We start from the raw sequence: 17,418 nt of genomic DNA, 5'->3' as shown, positions 1-17,418 counted from the left end.
GAACATGTGCAAGTCCATCAGGGAGGCACTCACCAAATTGCACACAGGGTGTGTCTTCCCAAACTTGGTTTCACAAAGCTCACCTAAAGCCTAGAAATAAGATCAGAAAGTGTCATTTTTTAAAAAAGATTTTATTTATTTATTTGAGACAGACAGAGAATAAGCAGGGGGGAGGGGCAGAGGCAGAGGGAGAAGCAGACTCCTCGCTGAGCAGGGAGCCCCATGCAGGGCTCGATCCCAGGACCCTGGGATCAGGACCTGAGCCGAAGGCAGATGCTTCACCGACTGAGACACCCAGGCACCCCGCAGAAAGTGTCATTTAAATGTATTCCATCTTAAACTGATTGACGTGTAATATCAAGGAACAGCTCTAATGCTGCTTTAAATACATCTGCATTCCTTCCAAAACACTAAGAGCTTCACTGTTTTTCTGATGAATAAGCTAATACCTGCATGGTGTAAAAAACTTCAAATAAAATAGAAATACAAAATGAAACTAAGAATCACTCATAAACTTTACCCGAAGAGATTAACCTCTATTGATATCTTAGTTAACAGCTTTCCAGCCATAATCTTTGTGCCTATACACATTGAAATAAATGTGTGTATTTTTTTTAAATGTGTGTATTTTTATAAAAAGTGATTTTTTCACTTAACATCTTTCCATGTCAAAAAAAAAAAAAAAGAGATATGCTTCATAAACTTGAGATGGCTAGTCTTGCCAGTGCTAAATAGGACTATAAATCATTACCATCTAATAAGCTACCAAATTCAGAACATATTTAAAAGCATTAGTTGGCTTCGAGATCTTGGATATTTTTAAGAACTCCAACATTTTCCTTTGGAGCTGCAATCATTCTCACATTAGAGAATCAGGAAAAGTAGGTTTTAGGGACATAAACACAGTTTAACGTAGCCGGCGTATTCCAACCAAACACTATTTTAACAGTGAGCTTCATTTCCCGTGATTTGAACATGGCTACCAAAGTTCCCGAGCCAGCCAGCGGAAGCTGCTTCTGAGGCAATGCATGTAGGCACTGAAAGGTCTCTGAGGTGCCACTGAGAAGGAAAAGCTCTCGCTGCAGAGGGCAGGGGTTCCCAAACAGTGCTGCGCATTAGGATCACCAGGGGAGTTGGAAAAACCCAGCGCCAGGCCCCATCCTCACCATACCCGCGACCAGTGGAATCACAATGTGTGGGAGCCAGGTACTGGGTGTTTTTTAAAGATCCCCAGGTGATTCCAGGGCATGGCAACCTTGGGAGGCATGGAGCCAGAGAACAATCACAATTGTTTCTGATTGCAGCTCCAGTGGTCTTCCTCTTCCTGCTCCCATTGTCCTTCCTCACACAGTGCTCTCTCGGCTGTACAAGCATCAGGAATGGTATAAAATAAAACTATTGTCTGTCATAATGGAGGCCTCTGTCTTTTGAGCACGAAGAACATTTTGTTGATATCTGACACTGAACGCTCCTTACTGGGACATCGAGCCAGTTCAGACCGCACAGAAAAGCTAACCATTCTGTGAAGGAACATTTACATCATCCACTGAGAATGAATGTGCACTCGAGTATTTCATCACTGGACTCAAACAATAAGATGGTTTCACTTCCTTTTCTCTGGCACAGACAGAATTATGCATAAGGATTAACAGAATTTTATTTGGAACCCAAATGGCATGGGCAGTAGAAGGAGCCCTGACATAAATCCATTCAAAGTTATTTTAAAAAGAATTGCTATTTCGCCTTCTAATTTCCCACAGTATCTTCGCCTCTTAGCTCCATTTTGACTGATTAAAATAGAGACATGCACCCTTCACGTACACCCGTGTTAGCATTTATCATGCTGTGATTATCTGCGCTGTTGTGGACTTGAGTTTTGCATTGGGTCAGGAACAACTCGTAGAGAGGTGCCTTGCCTAATTAGCCCCAGTGTCTGGCACAGAAGAGGTCCTCAGTGATACTGACTTAATGGTAAGATGGAATTAAGTCAGTAGAACGAGTACAAGGAACAACTGTAGTAAAAAAGATCAATTTAACCAAGGCCTCAATTTATGGGACTGTATTTATTCATAGAGTTAGCGAATTTTGTATTTTGGTATTTTTCCCTTCACATCCTAGAGTGAAAAATATTTAGTCATATGTCAAAGTAGTTTTCTCCCCAAATTTCCAAGAAGCCAATTCACAAAGAAAAGGGTCTTTTTGTTTCTTTCTGGTTCCAGTGTGTTCACAGCAGTCAAGACCCTTCCTGTTGCCAGGAAGATCAGAAGGATACAATCAAGAGCCAACATTTTCATAAGCTACACAGTCAGGTGAAGTGTATTTTAGTGCCTACATCACTGACTCCTGCCAAGGGCTTGCGTGCGCGGGTTATGTCCTGGGCCACTACCTCCCTCTCTTCACTGATACATCTCACTGCACATCAAACACTGCATGGCCAACACAATGCTTTCTGGTTTTAAGTGTGAAAACAAGGTTGATCACCTGAAAGAAAAGTGTGTGTTACAATCATCTGGAAGAAAGTATCTGGTGAATGGCTTAAAGAAAACGAAGAGAGGTTTACCATGAGGGGGTACTTAAAGTAGTCACTATCGAGGGAGCACTCTTTGGCAGCGAGAGCCAGGCCTTGTAAAATGGGGATGAAGATCTGTAAGAAAAAAGAAATCGGAAATATAAGCTTAGGAAAAATTAAGAACAGGAGGCATGTTAAAATAAAGTGCTGAATCTGAATGTCTAAGCATTTCCACCCTCCCCAAGGAAAAGCTGTTTTGTTTATAAAGGAGTCTAGTATCCAGCCACGGAGTGTGGCTCTGTCCTCCAACGAGGCTGACCATAAAGTGATATAGCTGAATTTTCCAGAGGTAACAGGATCTGGTGAGCCCTAATTCTCGGGCAAGACTCCGAGTGACTCAATAGAAACACAATTTTTGAGCCCGCTACAGGAGTCCCCAGGGGTCCTCGCTCTAGTCAACTAAATTCTCTACATCTCGACAATGAATATGTTTCTGATGACCAAGCACCTACAATCTGTAAAGAAACTGGACTAAATGTTCCACTATTTTCTCAACTCTATCAGTATTTTAAAAAATTATTCCCAGCCACTCTCCCACCTCCATCTGATTCTTCCCATCCCTTCCTGTTTATTTTGAAGAGAAGAAAAACACACCAGTAAAGAATATTATTATCATTACATTAACTTTAATTATGTAGAGCAAAGAGATAGCTGGTAAATGTGGAATCTGCAAAACTAAACTTGACTAAAACGACTTACCTCCGTTTGTGGTATAATGAAAACATGAGCATGATGCCAGAGCTCGAGGGCACGCGTATTTATTTTTACAAGTTTACCATCAACACCAGAGCATGCTATCACCATGCAAGATTTGCTCAGCACAGCTCATCTACAAATGCCACAACGTACTCACTGACCGACTCATTTAGAGAGTTGGTTGGGATTCAAGACTAATAACATTAAGTAGAAGATGGTATAAACAACAGCTGACAATCCGAATGTCAGCAAGTTGAAATGGGAGCGCTCTATAAAGCCACTAGAAAATCTGAAAAATTCCCTTTCCTACTAATTTCATCCCATTGTACTGAGCAGCTTGGTCATTTAAGGAGCACAGGATTTAAAAAAAAAAAAAAAAGAAGGTGCCCTGGATTACAAAGTGCCTGTGGGGTGTCTTCAGATAACAAGATAGCTCTGGAAGAGATCGTTCCAGTTTTTGCAACTCAAACCATCAGGGTAGAAGTAACGTGCTGTCAGAAGCTAGCTAAAAATGGACAGGTAAAGCTGAGGTGTGGGGATGGGGGAATGACAACACCACAATCAAGAAAAACAAAATTGAAGTTCCCAAATCACCAAAATAAATTTTCACAATTGGTCATCTAGAATAATCTCAACATTTTTTTCCAGAATGCTATAAAGAAAACATCTTTATGTTTTCTAGTAGACTTAACCTCTTCTGCAGGTAGGATTTAATTTATAATACACAAGGTATTACTAGCTATAATATTTTTCAAATAGTCAAGCATTATAATATTTGTGTGACTTATGTATTTTTTTAAGATTTTATTTATTTATTTGAGACAGAGAACAAGCAGGGGGTAGGGGCAGAGGGAGAGGGAGAAGCAGACTCCTTGCTGAGCAAGGAGCCCGATGCGGGGCTCAATCCCAGGACCCTGAAATCATGACCTGAGCCGAAGGCAGACGCTCAACCAACTGAGCCACCCAGGCGCCGCTATTTGTGTGACTTATGTATTTTAAATGATTCTCTTGTTTTCAAATAAACTCCTTGGAGCAGTGACAAAAAAAAAAATACAAGTATTCATCTCCAATCCTAAATTCTAGCTGCTATTTATTTATCTGTGAATATCTCAAACATTAAAAGGAGACTGAAGTTTCAGTCAAAAGATTTAATAGTTCAAATCTGCCAAACTCTTCAGACAAAAAAAGTGAAGCGCTGTTTTCCATTCAGTCATCATTTCTCTCTAGAAAAAAACACATGGTAACACAAAGACAGACATGGAGTGTTCAGGACCAAGTGGCAGGAAAGGCATCAGAATGCTATGATTAAAAAGAAATAGTGGGGGGCACCGGGGTGGCTTAGTCGGTTAAGAGTCCGACTCTTTGATTTTGGCTCAGGGCATGATCTCAGGGTTGTGAGATCGAGCCCCATGTTGGGGCTCCACGTTCTATGCGGAGCCTGCTTAAGATTCTGTTTGCCCCTCCCCCCATCTCTCTTTCTCTCTCCCCCACCGAAGGAGGAAAAAAAAAAAGAGATAGTGGGTGCACAACACTGTGAATGTACCAAATGCCACAGATTGGTTCATTTTGTTATGTGGATTTCATCTCAATTAAAAAAAAAGGGGGGGGGGGCACCTGGGTGGCTCAGTCATTAAGCATCTGCCTTCAGCTCAGGTCATGATCCCAGGGTCCTGGGATTGAGCCCCAGGGGAAGCCTGCTTCTTCTCCCTCTCGCACTCCCCCTGCTTGTGTTCCCTCTCTCGCTGTGTCTCTCTCTGTCAAATAAAGAAAATCTTAAAAAAAAAAAAAAAAAAAGAGGTCACTTCACAACATCTGTGTAAGTTTCTTTATGAGTAAGACAGGTATAACACAGTCCTTTCAGCTGATCACTGGGCTGATTTTATAGAGCTAAAGCTACCCTGGGTTCCTCAAATGAAGACAATAGGAAAAGTGTTCTCATTTTTTTTTTTAAGAATTTATTTTTTAAGTTATTTCCCATGCAGCGGGGGCTAGAAATCACAACCCCAAGATCAAGAGTCGTAAGCTCCACTGACTGAACCAGCTGGGCGCCCCGAGAAAGTATTCTAATTAATGCACATCATATACACAACAGAGGGCACCACTTAAACCTTCCAAGATGCTTATTTATTTTCTTTCTTTCTTTTTTTCAAGTAGGCTGCAGGCCCAGTGTGGAGCTGGATATGGGTATTAGGTATAAAAACAAATAAAAAGGAATCATATCACTTATAGCTATTGCCTCTGTTCTGTGTAGAAAGAAACGATCATATGGTAAATTGTAAGAAAGTGTCATAAAAATCCTTAAAAAAAAAAACCCTCCCATCACTGGAAACAGTTTGTGTGGAAGTTGCTGTGGCCAAGTGCTCATGTCACAAAACAGGCTGGGATACAGCAACCAAACGTGATGCCAAGGTTTCACCTCAGAAGAAACTTTCAAGACTACATAAATAGCTTTATTACTAAATATCCCATATCTGCGTTTTCACTTGACTTCACACAGTGAGATATAAAAGCTGTATGAATACTTATTGAAAGAAGTAATTAGTAAGATATGAGACATCGTTCCCAGTTGAGTGGCGAGAAGACAAAAGATTCTGTGTGGTATGCAAACTGCACTGAGCTAATTTCGTCGCTGGTTTACTAATCTCCTTTTTGCAAACTCGGAGAACTAATTTTCTTTTTCTTTTTTTTTTTTTTAAAGATTTTATTTATTTATTTGACAGAGAAAGACACAGCAAGAGAGGGAACACAAATGGGGAGTGGGAGAGGGAGAAGCAGACTCCCTGCTGAGCAGGGAGCCCGATGCGGGACTCGATCCAGGGACTCCAGGATCATGACCTGAGCCGAAGGCAGTCGCTTAACCAACTGAGCCACCCAGGCACCCTGGAGAACTAATTTTCAACACGACTCAACTGGCAAATGCACGTCGTGTCTTATGCCATCTCTTGGTATTCTTGTGTTAAAAGCACCTTGAAATGAGGGACAGGGCCTTACACTTCTTCTTCCCTCTCAAGGCACTTAGCACTGTTTAAAATACTTGATGCTTGACTGCTTGAAATGGACAAATGATTTGAACAATGCAGCTGTCAATCTGATTATCTCAAGAAAGAAGTATCAGATCTCTCTGAGCAATTAACACATGCATGTTCAAATTCTGAAACAGAAGTTTTCAATAGATGGTGTCTTTAGAAATCACCCTTGGCATAGAAGCTCCTAGGTTAAATGTCCTGGTAGCAAATTCACAAAACCTCACCTGCTTGAACACTTCTTCATCCTGGTGAGTGGTCCTCACCAGTTCCTGCATGAAGCCATACGGGAGATTCCTACAGAGCATATACGGCACCAGGAAGGACGGCTGCTGCATGGACCTGCGAACCCACAAGAGTCAAGGACCGCAATGGCTCAGCTCAGCAGCGTGCGATAACACGGCACACGGGCTGTCACGTCAGCAGACGTGTCCAGTCAAATGTCAAACTTTAAATCTCCCAAATATGCCACACAACAGTTTTAGGCAAAAGACCACCCTTCTTAAATTGTTCATAATCACTTTTTGGTCTTTTTAATGAAGAGACTGCAGAAAGTTTCAAAGAATCCATTTTTTCCTACAGTCAAGCCCTTTAAAAATAAAGCATTACCCAAAAAATGAAGCATTATATGTCTCTTTTACTTATTTGTTTATGGCACATCCAACTGAAAAGATCAGTGGTGGCTGAGGACTTTTAAATAAAACTCTTGCTAATTTTAACCACAGAATTTTTTTTTTTGGTTTGGTCCATTTTATCCTTTTCTTTTTTTCTTCTTCTTCTTTTTTTTCCTTTTTAAGGTTCATTTATTTATGTAATCTCTATACCCAACATGGGACTTGAACTCACGACCAACCTCAGGAGATCAAGAGTCCCTCGCTCCCCTGACTGAGCCAGCCAGGCGCCCCCAAATTTTTCCTTCTTTTTGACAAGTTTCAAAAACAGATGGTTCTGGTACAGAAAATAATATAAGAACATCCAGAACGAATAAATGTAACTTTGCCATTTCTTCCTTAGAAATTTTTGCATTACTTTTCCTTCAGATATTTTCATAAAATAGTGAAATATATAAATACTCTTATATTGAACTAGAAACCTTGATGGGACCCTCCGAAACAATCAATAATGTAGTGTACTCTGGGTGATTCCCAAACTAACTGCTCTCCCACTGTTATTTATCACTGAATAACAGAAATTGATTGTATGATACACGGAAAATGATAACCTGCACATTTTTTCAAAGATCTCCCCGGATTTCAAGGAGCTGCTTTTAAACTAAATACTAATTTCCTGCCTTGACGCTGACATATTTCAACAGTGGTCTAGAAGTAAAGCAGACAGTGTTTTATTTTCATAGTGTTTCAGAGAAGGAAAGGGACCTCCTGGGTTATCCATTCAACCACTTTTGTCTTCCAGGTGAGAAAGTGTGTTATCCAAGGTGAGGCAAGTCGGCCGGAGAGCCCGACGTCCGCTGAGGGATAGGCTCCTCTGCCTGCTAACACGAGCGCACACGGTTTTCCCTACCTTGGCTGCGTGAGGGAACCTTGTAGGACTAATGCAGTATGGGATATGCACTGTGAGCGGATGTTGCTCAGAAGCTGGCTGACTGCTGGCTGGCTGCACATCTGAAAGAAAAGGCGGAGGAGGTCAGGACTGCAAAAACAAACAAAATAAGCCTGTCCTGTTGAAAACTGACAAGAGTCGGGAGACGTCAATCTCCAGGAAATGGCACGCTTTTCTCTTGCCTGACTCATAGTGAACAAACCAGAGTAACTGTACCGTCCACGTGTACTGCCTCCACTGAACTCTACGGTCAGGGAAGAGCACAGAGTGAGGTGGCCAAGCGGGAATCTCAGAGCTGTGTGCCCGCTCTCCGCCTTTGCTTAAGGTTCAGTGCAACAAACCCCAGAGAGGCCCTTAACAAATATGTAACTAGCAGGTGGACAACTTGACTAGTTTGGAAATGAGAAGTGGACAATGAACTGGGAATGAAATCATAATAAAGACAGTATGAAACAGGAGAGAAAGCATAGCTTCTGGAGTTTAAACCCATTTTTGTAACTTTTATGTGATTCCAGACAATTACTCAGTGTCTCTGAGGTTCATCTGGTTATTCATACAGTAAAAATAATACCTATCTTACACTAGATTAACTGAACAACCGTGAGAATCTGAGCTCCCATAGGCGAAACACAAGGTCAGCAGTCCGCGGGCACTCCATACATGTGGGTTATTACTACACTTGTTACAGACTACCAGGAACTATAAGGGCCATGCAAGTCACTGGTGGCAGTGGCATTTGCCCCCGTCACTTCTTCCTTCCACAAGGATGTGAGTTCTGTGGGGGGGAGGGGGGATCTTTGTTTTGTTCACTGATATGCCTTGAGCTCCCAGCGCAGCGCCTGGCACATAATACATGCTGGAGAACCATTTTCCTGATTGAATAAATGAAGGAATGCTCCTTAAGGGGGCAAAAGATTATTTATCAAAAAATAACCAGGTTCTTATGGGTTTTTAAGTGGATCTATTTCATATTACCTTTGGTGCTTTTTTTTCCTCTATTCCAACTCGGTCAAAACACTCGATGAGGTAGTTCAGCATGTCTGTCTCCTTGCAGGTCTCAATGGTGAAATGGTCGCTGTAGGAATCCCAAGTACTGGCCCCACCAGAGGCTCCCAAACTTTGGAGAAGAGAAAAGAAAACTGATGATTCTTACCTCCTCTCAATGAATTATCTTTGATAGAGTTTGCATTTCTGCAGCAGAAAGCCTGTTAGGATCCCTGCACCCACCACAAAGCAGACACCCATGCAGCCAAGGTTGGAGCTGACTTCTCATTGCACCTGCTCATTGCACCTGCTCCGAATCCAACAACAGTAACTCTTAGTAAACATTGTATTGACCTAAGAAGAGAGTTGGAGCAGAAACCCAACATCTTCTCCTATTGGGAGTGGCAACTTACAAAGCCAGGAGGACTAAGACCTACTGTGCTGGGTACCTGAAGGGATAGCACATGTGCTTAAACCAAACTGGCCGTCTTCACTCAGACCGACTTGTAGGTTGAAACCAGACTATGCTACTGCAATCATCGAACTCAGCAGGAGTGAAGTTATAAAGACTAACAAAAAACCCCTTCTCATGCCTTCTGACATAATCTCAAAAGCCTTCATCCAGCATTTGGCAGTAGGACCAGAAAAGGAAAACTGTCCAGTTATAGAAGGAAACATAAAATTATTTGTTATTAACACAAAAATTTCTAAAACTTTCAGTGAAAAAGGCAAAGTTGTAGAGTAAACACAAACAAAACAAAAATCTTGTGTGGGGGTATCCAAACTTGGGTTCTGGTCCAGCTGTACTGCCTGCTTGTGACCTGAACCTAGAACCTCATCTCCTGTGCAGTGAGGCTTAAAGGAAACCAAATGGAAGTGCATCGTAGACTATAAGCAGGATACAACATGAAGCACTGTTATGATTAGTAAGAACTATTCACCAAGACCAAAGCCAAACATTATCTCAAGTGAGGAAATTAAAGTTTAGATCAACCATCAACAAGTCACATACCAAACCTGATGTTTAACTCACAAATTTATTTGATATACACAAAAGATACAAAGAGAGTAATCATGGCACAGGGAGAGGCTAGGAATTTTGAAATGAAAAGGAAATGAGAAAACATAAACTTAGCAAAAAAAATTACATATGAAAGATGATAAAGGATGGGAAGAATATCACGACCCTGAAAGGTCCATCCCTACTTCAACTGGGGCAGACGATTAAAGGCTAGAAACCAACAGGACTAAGAAGGATTGAGCTATTAACAATACGTTATGCAGGTAGACGCATAGATATACATAACTAATTCTGGAATATATGCATAACTGACCTTAGAATTTTAGAAAAATACAGTTGACCCTTGAACAACACAGGGATTCGGGTTGCCACCTCCATGCAATTGAAAATTGCATTTAACTTCTGACTCCCCCAAAACTTAAAGACTAATAGCCTACCGTTGACCAGAAGCCTTAACTAATAACATAACAGTCGATTAACATGTATTTTGTATATGTATTATATACTGTATTCTTACAGTATATTCTTAAGCTACAGAAAACAGAATATTATTAAGAAAATCTTAAGGAAGAGAAAATACATTTACGGTACTGCACCGTATATACTGAAAAAAATCCACATATACGTGGACCTGCACAGTTCAAACCCATCTTGTTCGGGGGTCAACTGGATATATAATTGACCTTGGAATGAAAGTATGATATTAAAGTTAAAGAGATGAAAACAATGCCAGTTTTCAATCCAAGGCTTTCAGGCCAGAGTCTAGTAAATCTGAATTCCTACAATCTGCTCCATAGGTCTGACAGAAGGGAAGAGAGAAGAAAGCATAGGGGGGAGGAAAAAAAAGCAACATCAGAACAAAAGAGAAAAACCAACCAAAAATATGAGAAGTGTGGTGAATCCCCAAAAGTAGAAAGGGAAAAGGGAGAGATTTTCTTACTGCACCATCTCAGTTTCAAGCTATCTGCGATTCTTTCCTCCTCTGTTTGACGTCAGGGACCCAGTGACTCTATTATTCACTGCACTTCCAAAGATGAACTTGACCAACACAGGCTTTCCCCAGACACAACTAAGGTTAATTTTCCTTTGAGTGGCTCTCTCTCGCAGAAAACAATGAAAACCCATCTGCCTCATGTTTAAAATGAAAATTTCAACTATACATTTCCTTGATAATAAGGCCCAAATTGTTCACATTTTTACATTTCTGATGAAAAGCATCTTACGTTTGATGCCGATAGGTCCTTGCCAGCTCCAAGGGGTCACTACCCACAGCCAGCATGCGAACATCTGCATGAAGTCAGCATGCTTACATGGTGGCCACTCACATGCTGAAACTAGGTTCCATTCTTAGCCAACACTTCCCACTGAATTTTAACTTCAGTGTGAACACCTCAAAGCCAACTGAGGTACCTTCACAACTATTTCACTGAGACATGAAAAGTGACAATGTATGTAGAAGATTGCTTGTCTCATGCCAGGCAATGCAGTGAAAGGCATCCAGAATGTATCAGAGAATTTTCAAAGCTAAGAGAAGTTGGTATATTTTGGTGATCATCTGTCAGACACCAAACAACACTTCAGCTGACTCTCAAGAACAGACGACCCAAAAAAATGAAATAAAATTTAACCAAATAGGAAATGTAGAATAAACTCCAGTATTTTTTCATAGATTACAAATTTTAGGATTGGTCCTACAGGTGCTAAAGTAAACCATGATCCCCTAGCATGAAAAGCAGCCAGTCTCAATAACGCTACACAGAGGTCTCAATGATCAAAATGCACAACGATCTTTAGGTTCAAAGTGAAAGCGCTGGACTTAAATTTTGAATGCCACTCTGAAGGAGAAAAGTGGTGTAGTGTTTGTGTGCATATGTTCATGCTATCAATAAACATTTTTAAAGTTTTAAAATAACATTTCATTCTTCCCTAAACAAGTTATTCCCAAATTCATGATGCTTTTACAACTGTGACACATGGAATACCACACTGGAAATATGTCACATTCAAGTCCTACGAGTATCTACAAACTTATACCTCCTTCTGGGAGAATGTGTGAACCGTTTTCTGATAACTACACCGACAGTCCAATTTAATAAAGTGATTACTTCACATAATAGAAATACACCTGACTCCTTCTGAAAACACAATGCAAATCTTCCAGGGGAGCTGACGTGCATCAGATCTGTTGCAAACTGAATCCCATATGAAATGCACCAAGAAAACATGTTCCTTGATAATTTCTTCTATAATGGTATGAATAATCTCTCTCCTGTGTAACTCATTTTTTTGAATGTAGACTTTAGAATGTTGTGTTTTCTCAGTGCAAGGCAAAGTCAGAGCAGTGCGGGTTCGAGCAACGTGAATTCATTGAACAAATGTTCACAGTGTACTGTGCATTCTAGGCGCTGTTGTAGGCTCTGGGGGCAGACGCTGAATGGAACAGACCCTGCTGGTATAGCGATTACACTCTAGAGGGGGGGATAGTCCAAAATAATATAGGAATGCTATGAAGAACAATGACAGCGGAGCATGGTGACAGAGACGGGCAGTAAGTGTGCGTGTGTGCTTTATATAATGTGTGATACGACCCTCTGGGAAGATGGTGTCTACACGGAGACCCGAGGGCGTCAGGGGAGCAAGCCATGCAGCCACCTGGGGGACAGCTGTCCAAAGAGAGGAAGGAAGTGTGAAGGCCCAAGGTAGCCGGGAGTATGCCAGGGGAGGTCAAGAACAGGGTGGCGAGCAGCGGAGGGGGCAAGGGGAGGCACGTGAGGTCAGAACGGAGGAACACACGTGTGCATGCGTGCACGTGTGCATGTGCATGTACGTGACACGAAGGGTCTCACTCGCCAGGGTGAGGCTTTGGGTTTTACTCTGTGAGCAGGGGCACACTGCGTGTGAGGGTTTGGAGACACACACGGTGGGACTGTTGCCATGTTTCATCTCCAAGCAGTGACGAGCAGCAGAAACGAGAGGGTAAATGTGAACATTTTTCACCATTTGCTAATTTTCCCTTTCTCTATTCACACAGGTTCACGACACTGAAGATTCCACCTCCTTCACTGAAATATCTAAGCAGTTACAAACAGATTTCTTTCCTAGGAAACACTCGGAAAAATTTTCCTCAGAGCAAATGCTATGTTATTTTTATTACAAGACGATTCTCTCACTTCGCTCATTCCACTCCTGCAACAGGTCGATCCTTATAATTTATACAGCTCTTTCCGGAGGACTATAGAACATCACGGAAGGAATGTTCTACCTTTCTTAAATTAATCCTTCTCGTCCCTACTATAGATAATTAACATATGTATGTATGTCCCAACTACTTCCAAAAACATTTGTAACGTATCAACTGCACCGGGTGAGCCAGAGGCGGGCAGGAGGGGGACAGATGCGGCCCCCTGTTGCTCTTCTACAACATTCATCTTACCGGGCAAGGAGTAGGTGTTGAAATTGCTTACTTGAAAGTAAATAAAATTCTGGGAAGATCGATTGGCAAGAAAATAACTGTTATTTCCTGATCACTCAAATTAACCTCCTCTTGGTTCTGGCCCTACGTGCATTCTTGAATTCCTCTCTATTTGCTTAATCAGTTATATATTTTTACACATCCTTTCACATTCTGCTTGATAGCTATTCAAAAGCTGTTAAGTTAAGTTGCCAAAATCTGGATAGATCAGATTCCGTTTTAACAGCCAGCAAAGGACCTGCCAACTGAATGGAATTTTGTAATTACCGAGTAAAATGCTGGCACTTCCTTGCCAAGGAACAGAGTAGATGCATAAACACTCGGCAGCAAAATAACTAGTTAAGGAACAAGAACAACACGAGTCCTGTTGGGAGCACAGTGTGGTGGTGAAGCAGGTGAGTTCTGGACTCAGGCCTTGCCACGTACTTAGTTATGTGACTGACCTCCCTGTCCCCCAGGTTCCTTACAGTAACTGGAAGGGCTGCTGTGAGGATAGAGGGATAATGTGTGCAGAGTGCTGGCACGGGATCTGGCCCACGATGCTCTGTCAGTATTTGGAGCTATTATTACACGGTTATCTCTCCTTGTAGCTATAGAATCTAGATCAGAGACAAGGTTGGGATGCCAGGAGTCTAGTGCTAGTAAAAGCAGCACGCCATCTGGTATCTTGGTGAGAGCAAGCTGGAATGAAACAGGCCAGGGAGAGAGAGCATTTCTCTCACAATTTACAGTAAAACAGATAACAAAGCACTTTCATCATGTATGGAAATTGATTCCTAAAAAGGATGCCTGCTGCATTACTATAATTGTGCAGGAGGATTTTATCCACATGAAAAAGACACTTCTACCTTTGGGAAATTCACTTGAGAAACAGTAAGACAATGTTCAACCTAATACAAACATCAACCTTCCTGAATCAATATTCAACCTTGCACCAACATTCCTTTCTCTCTCTATGTACTCTCTCTAATGATTCTTCTGAACACTGTCCAATTTAATGAAGTGTACCTAACTCCTACTGCCGTCTCTATTTATAGCCTGGAGTTATTTTTGAGCAGTGCTGGGCATAAATACCAAATCAGTCCAGTGGAAACTTCGATTTAAGAGCAAAATCGTAAGACAATGAGTCAGAGGTTCAGAAAGAAGGTGCTATTATATTTTCTTGCCCCAAATCACCTAGAAAACCCAAGCAGTCTTTTTTCACACGGTTTTTGGAGGGTGAACATTCAGCAGCATCACGAACTCAGTTTCAGCCTCTGTTGTCATTCCAGAGGCTGTCTAAACAAGGGTCTAGCCTCACTGAGGTCAAGGAGGTGATCAGTGAAATTTAAGGTTAGAAGTGAAAGCAGAATCAGTTATACCAGAAAGGATGGCCCCATATGCTCTTGAACAGACTGTCAGCCCGAGCTGGGGTGGAAGGGGTAATTAAAAGACACACAGACGCACACGTGATCCCAGCCCCTTTGCCATTCCTAAGTAGCAGCAATCCATGCAACTGTACGTAAGGAAACATGCCCCACTGAGTACGTGTCGCTCACATCTGGCAGCTCACGAGAACACTCGCCATAGTTAAATGAAGGGTACCTCATTTCAGATCTCAGGGTGGGTGTGCTTGATGATTCATCTTTAATCTGTCATTTGTTTCTGACAAATGATTACACATAAGTTTTCCTCCAAACTTACCAGGCAACAACGATGAAGATTTTCCTACGTGCCACTTTACCCCAGGTAAGGTCCTAAAGCCTCGGTACATGCAAGTTCCCCACATCTTGACTATCCAGGCTGTCTCATTTGACCCTACCCTGTTTCGATCCAAAGCACGCCCATAATGAGGGCTTATAAAAGTTAGTTCCTAAGCACTTATGCACATGCAGGGGTAAGACTCCATTCCTCTGATACCTGGACCCAAACTGGACACAAGAAAACTCATCACCACCACCACCACCTTCATCATCACCATCATCACCATCATCATCTTCTTCATCTTCATCACTACTGTCGCCAGAAAGTGCGAGGAAGAGGAAGGAGAAAGGATTGTCGTACATACTACCACAACAAAAGCAAAAAAGGTCATCAGGGAACAAAGGAAAAACAAGAGGTAGAAAGCTTTTGCAACTGCTATCCCTTTTTAATTAAATGTTATGCTAAAAGTTCTGATTACTGACATGCAGAAAAATAATTCACCTCGATGACATAAATGCACAGGCACATTCGGTGGGGGGGGGCGGGGGGGGCACTGGGTTAGTGGAATTCTGATACTGCTTCTTTCTAAGAGGCTCAAATCAAAGGGTCAAGGCACAAACACCGGCCCCGCCTCAGTGATCAGAGGTGAGGGACACGGGCCCAAGACTTGCTCCCACCACCCCCTGGGCTAACGGTATTTCAACTCTGATTGACAACAGTACGAAGAGCTAAAATGTGTTCCTGTGAGCCCCAACGCTCAAATACAAACTGCCCACAGCCTCTGGAATTCATTTGTAATGAGGAATGACACATGAACTAGACTTCAAAAAAATGAAAAGTGACTTCTTTTTTTTTTTTTTTGGCCAGGAAGGAGGAAGAGTGAGGGGTAAGAACAGACGGAGGGACGCACAATGGAACACCCACACCTTCTACTGTTATCAGAGCCTGGCAGAAGCATGGACTCGGGGCGCGAGCCTACCACACTAGTTAGACACACAGGTTAATAACCCCGAACAGGAAAGCACATGTAACTGAGGTCAGCGTCACACAGCAGTTCTTCCAAACCGAGTTAATCGCCTCTCCCAGCACTGCAAACACGCACGCAGCTTTCCTGCTGAATAAATACCTAGGAGAGATCCTTAGGGATGAGGAACGTCTGCTCATGGCACTGGGGGAGGTGGCCAGGGAAGGTGGCCCCAGGCTGCCGGGTCTCAGTCTGGGAGAGCTGACAGGCACTGCTTGAGGGCTACTAGCGAGGGCAGGGAGGCTGGGTGAGCTGGACAGGATGGAGATGCCGGGGGACCGTGGGGTAGGAGAAGCTGAAGAGCCCCACGGGGGTGTGAGCGTGTAGGGGCGATACCGTGAAGACGCGGGCTGGCTTCCTCCGGCAGCGCCGGGAGCCGCACCATGAGGGCTGAGGGGAATGGACGGCACAGCCATCTGGCCGGCTGCACGGGAAGGGGACGAGGCAAAGGATGGACTCGTCACTGGCACCGAGCTCCAGAAACCTGTCCTGGGAGCCGGGCTAGTTTCATAGAGGCTAAATCAGTTGAGAAAGAGAGGGAAGAAGAGAAAATTGAAGAAAAACTTGAGGTAAATAACTAAAATGGAAAATATCAAGCTTTTAAAGAATAGTACAATGACACTTTGCATCTCTAAGCATTCAAGTGTACAAATCTCTCAGATACTCATCTGAATGGTTATAATCTAATTACCGCACCGATCTCGAGGCTACATTTACAGTCTGATAAAGCCCTCTTTCCAAAGAATAATGTACTCTATACAGCCACTGGCTTCTAAAATTTACCAACAGCCTAACCATGGGAAGCCAAACAAGCCAATCTGGGAAAGACAAGATCTCCAGCCACGACTAAACGCACCCACCCAAATACAACACATGGCACAATCCGACTGGCAAAGGCCCGTGAGTGAGCAGTCCCTGCCGTCACATACTTCATGGCTGTTGGACCACCAAACTAGATGTGCAAAAGGGAGTGCACTGACCTAGAGAAAGAGCTGGTACCGAAGGAACCCACACCGCAGAACATGGGGCTTGTTCCTGGGTTGGAGCCAGTAGTGAGCATGAGATTTCTGTCTGGTGACCGAGCTGCCGCTGCAATTGGCTGTGATGTGGCCGTCAGACTGGCAAATGGATTTTCATCCCGAGTCTGAGTAGACATCATTAGCACTTCCATTAAAATCTGGCCAATCAAGTCCTTAAAATCAGAGAACACTGTTGGAAAGGCAGAATAAAGAAGAGGTTACATATGCTTCTTCATATACACAGTCCTTGAATCAGCCAACTGGAACCAGATGTTCAATGTGGTATCCGGAATGGATTCTGGAACAGTAAAAGGACATTAGGAGAAAACCCGGTGAAAAATCCAAATGAAGCCTGAGTTCAGATAAC

The 17,418-nt window shown here is 42.6% G+C and overlaps 1 protein-coding gene across 1 annotated transcript in view; it reads right to left on the bottom strand.

The window, feature by feature from the left end:
* The window catches only part of UBE4B (ubiquitination factor E4B), a 124,417-nt gene that overhangs the window by 38,577 nt on the left and 68,422 nt on the right, over positions 1–17,418 (bottom strand). Inside the window, exons 6-11 of the mRNA XM_044914381.1 lie at positions 17,013–17,241; positions 8,824–8,965; positions 7,810–7,910; positions 6,516–6,630; positions 2,561–2,644; positions 34–90 (exon numbers count right to left, since the gene is read on the bottom strand). Of these exons, the coding sequence (XP_044770316.1) occupies positions 34–90; positions 2,561–2,644; positions 6,516–6,630; positions 7,810–7,910; positions 8,824–8,965; positions 17,013–17,241 (728 nt within the window). The remainder of the gene's footprint in view (positions 1–33; positions 91–2,560; positions 2,645–6,515; positions 6,631–7,809; positions 7,911–8,823; positions 8,966–17,012; positions 17,242–17,418) is intronic.

This window comes from Neomonachus schauinslandi, chromosome 4 (assembly GCF_002201575.2).
Source record: "Neomonachus schauinslandi chromosome 4, ASM220157v2, whole genome shotgun sequence".
NCBI lineage: Eukaryota > Metazoa > Chordata > Mammalia > Carnivora > Phocidae > Neomonachus > Neomonachus schauinslandi.
Note: the sequence above shows the minus strand (reverse complement) of the source record. Positions and strands in the feature narration are given on the sequence as shown.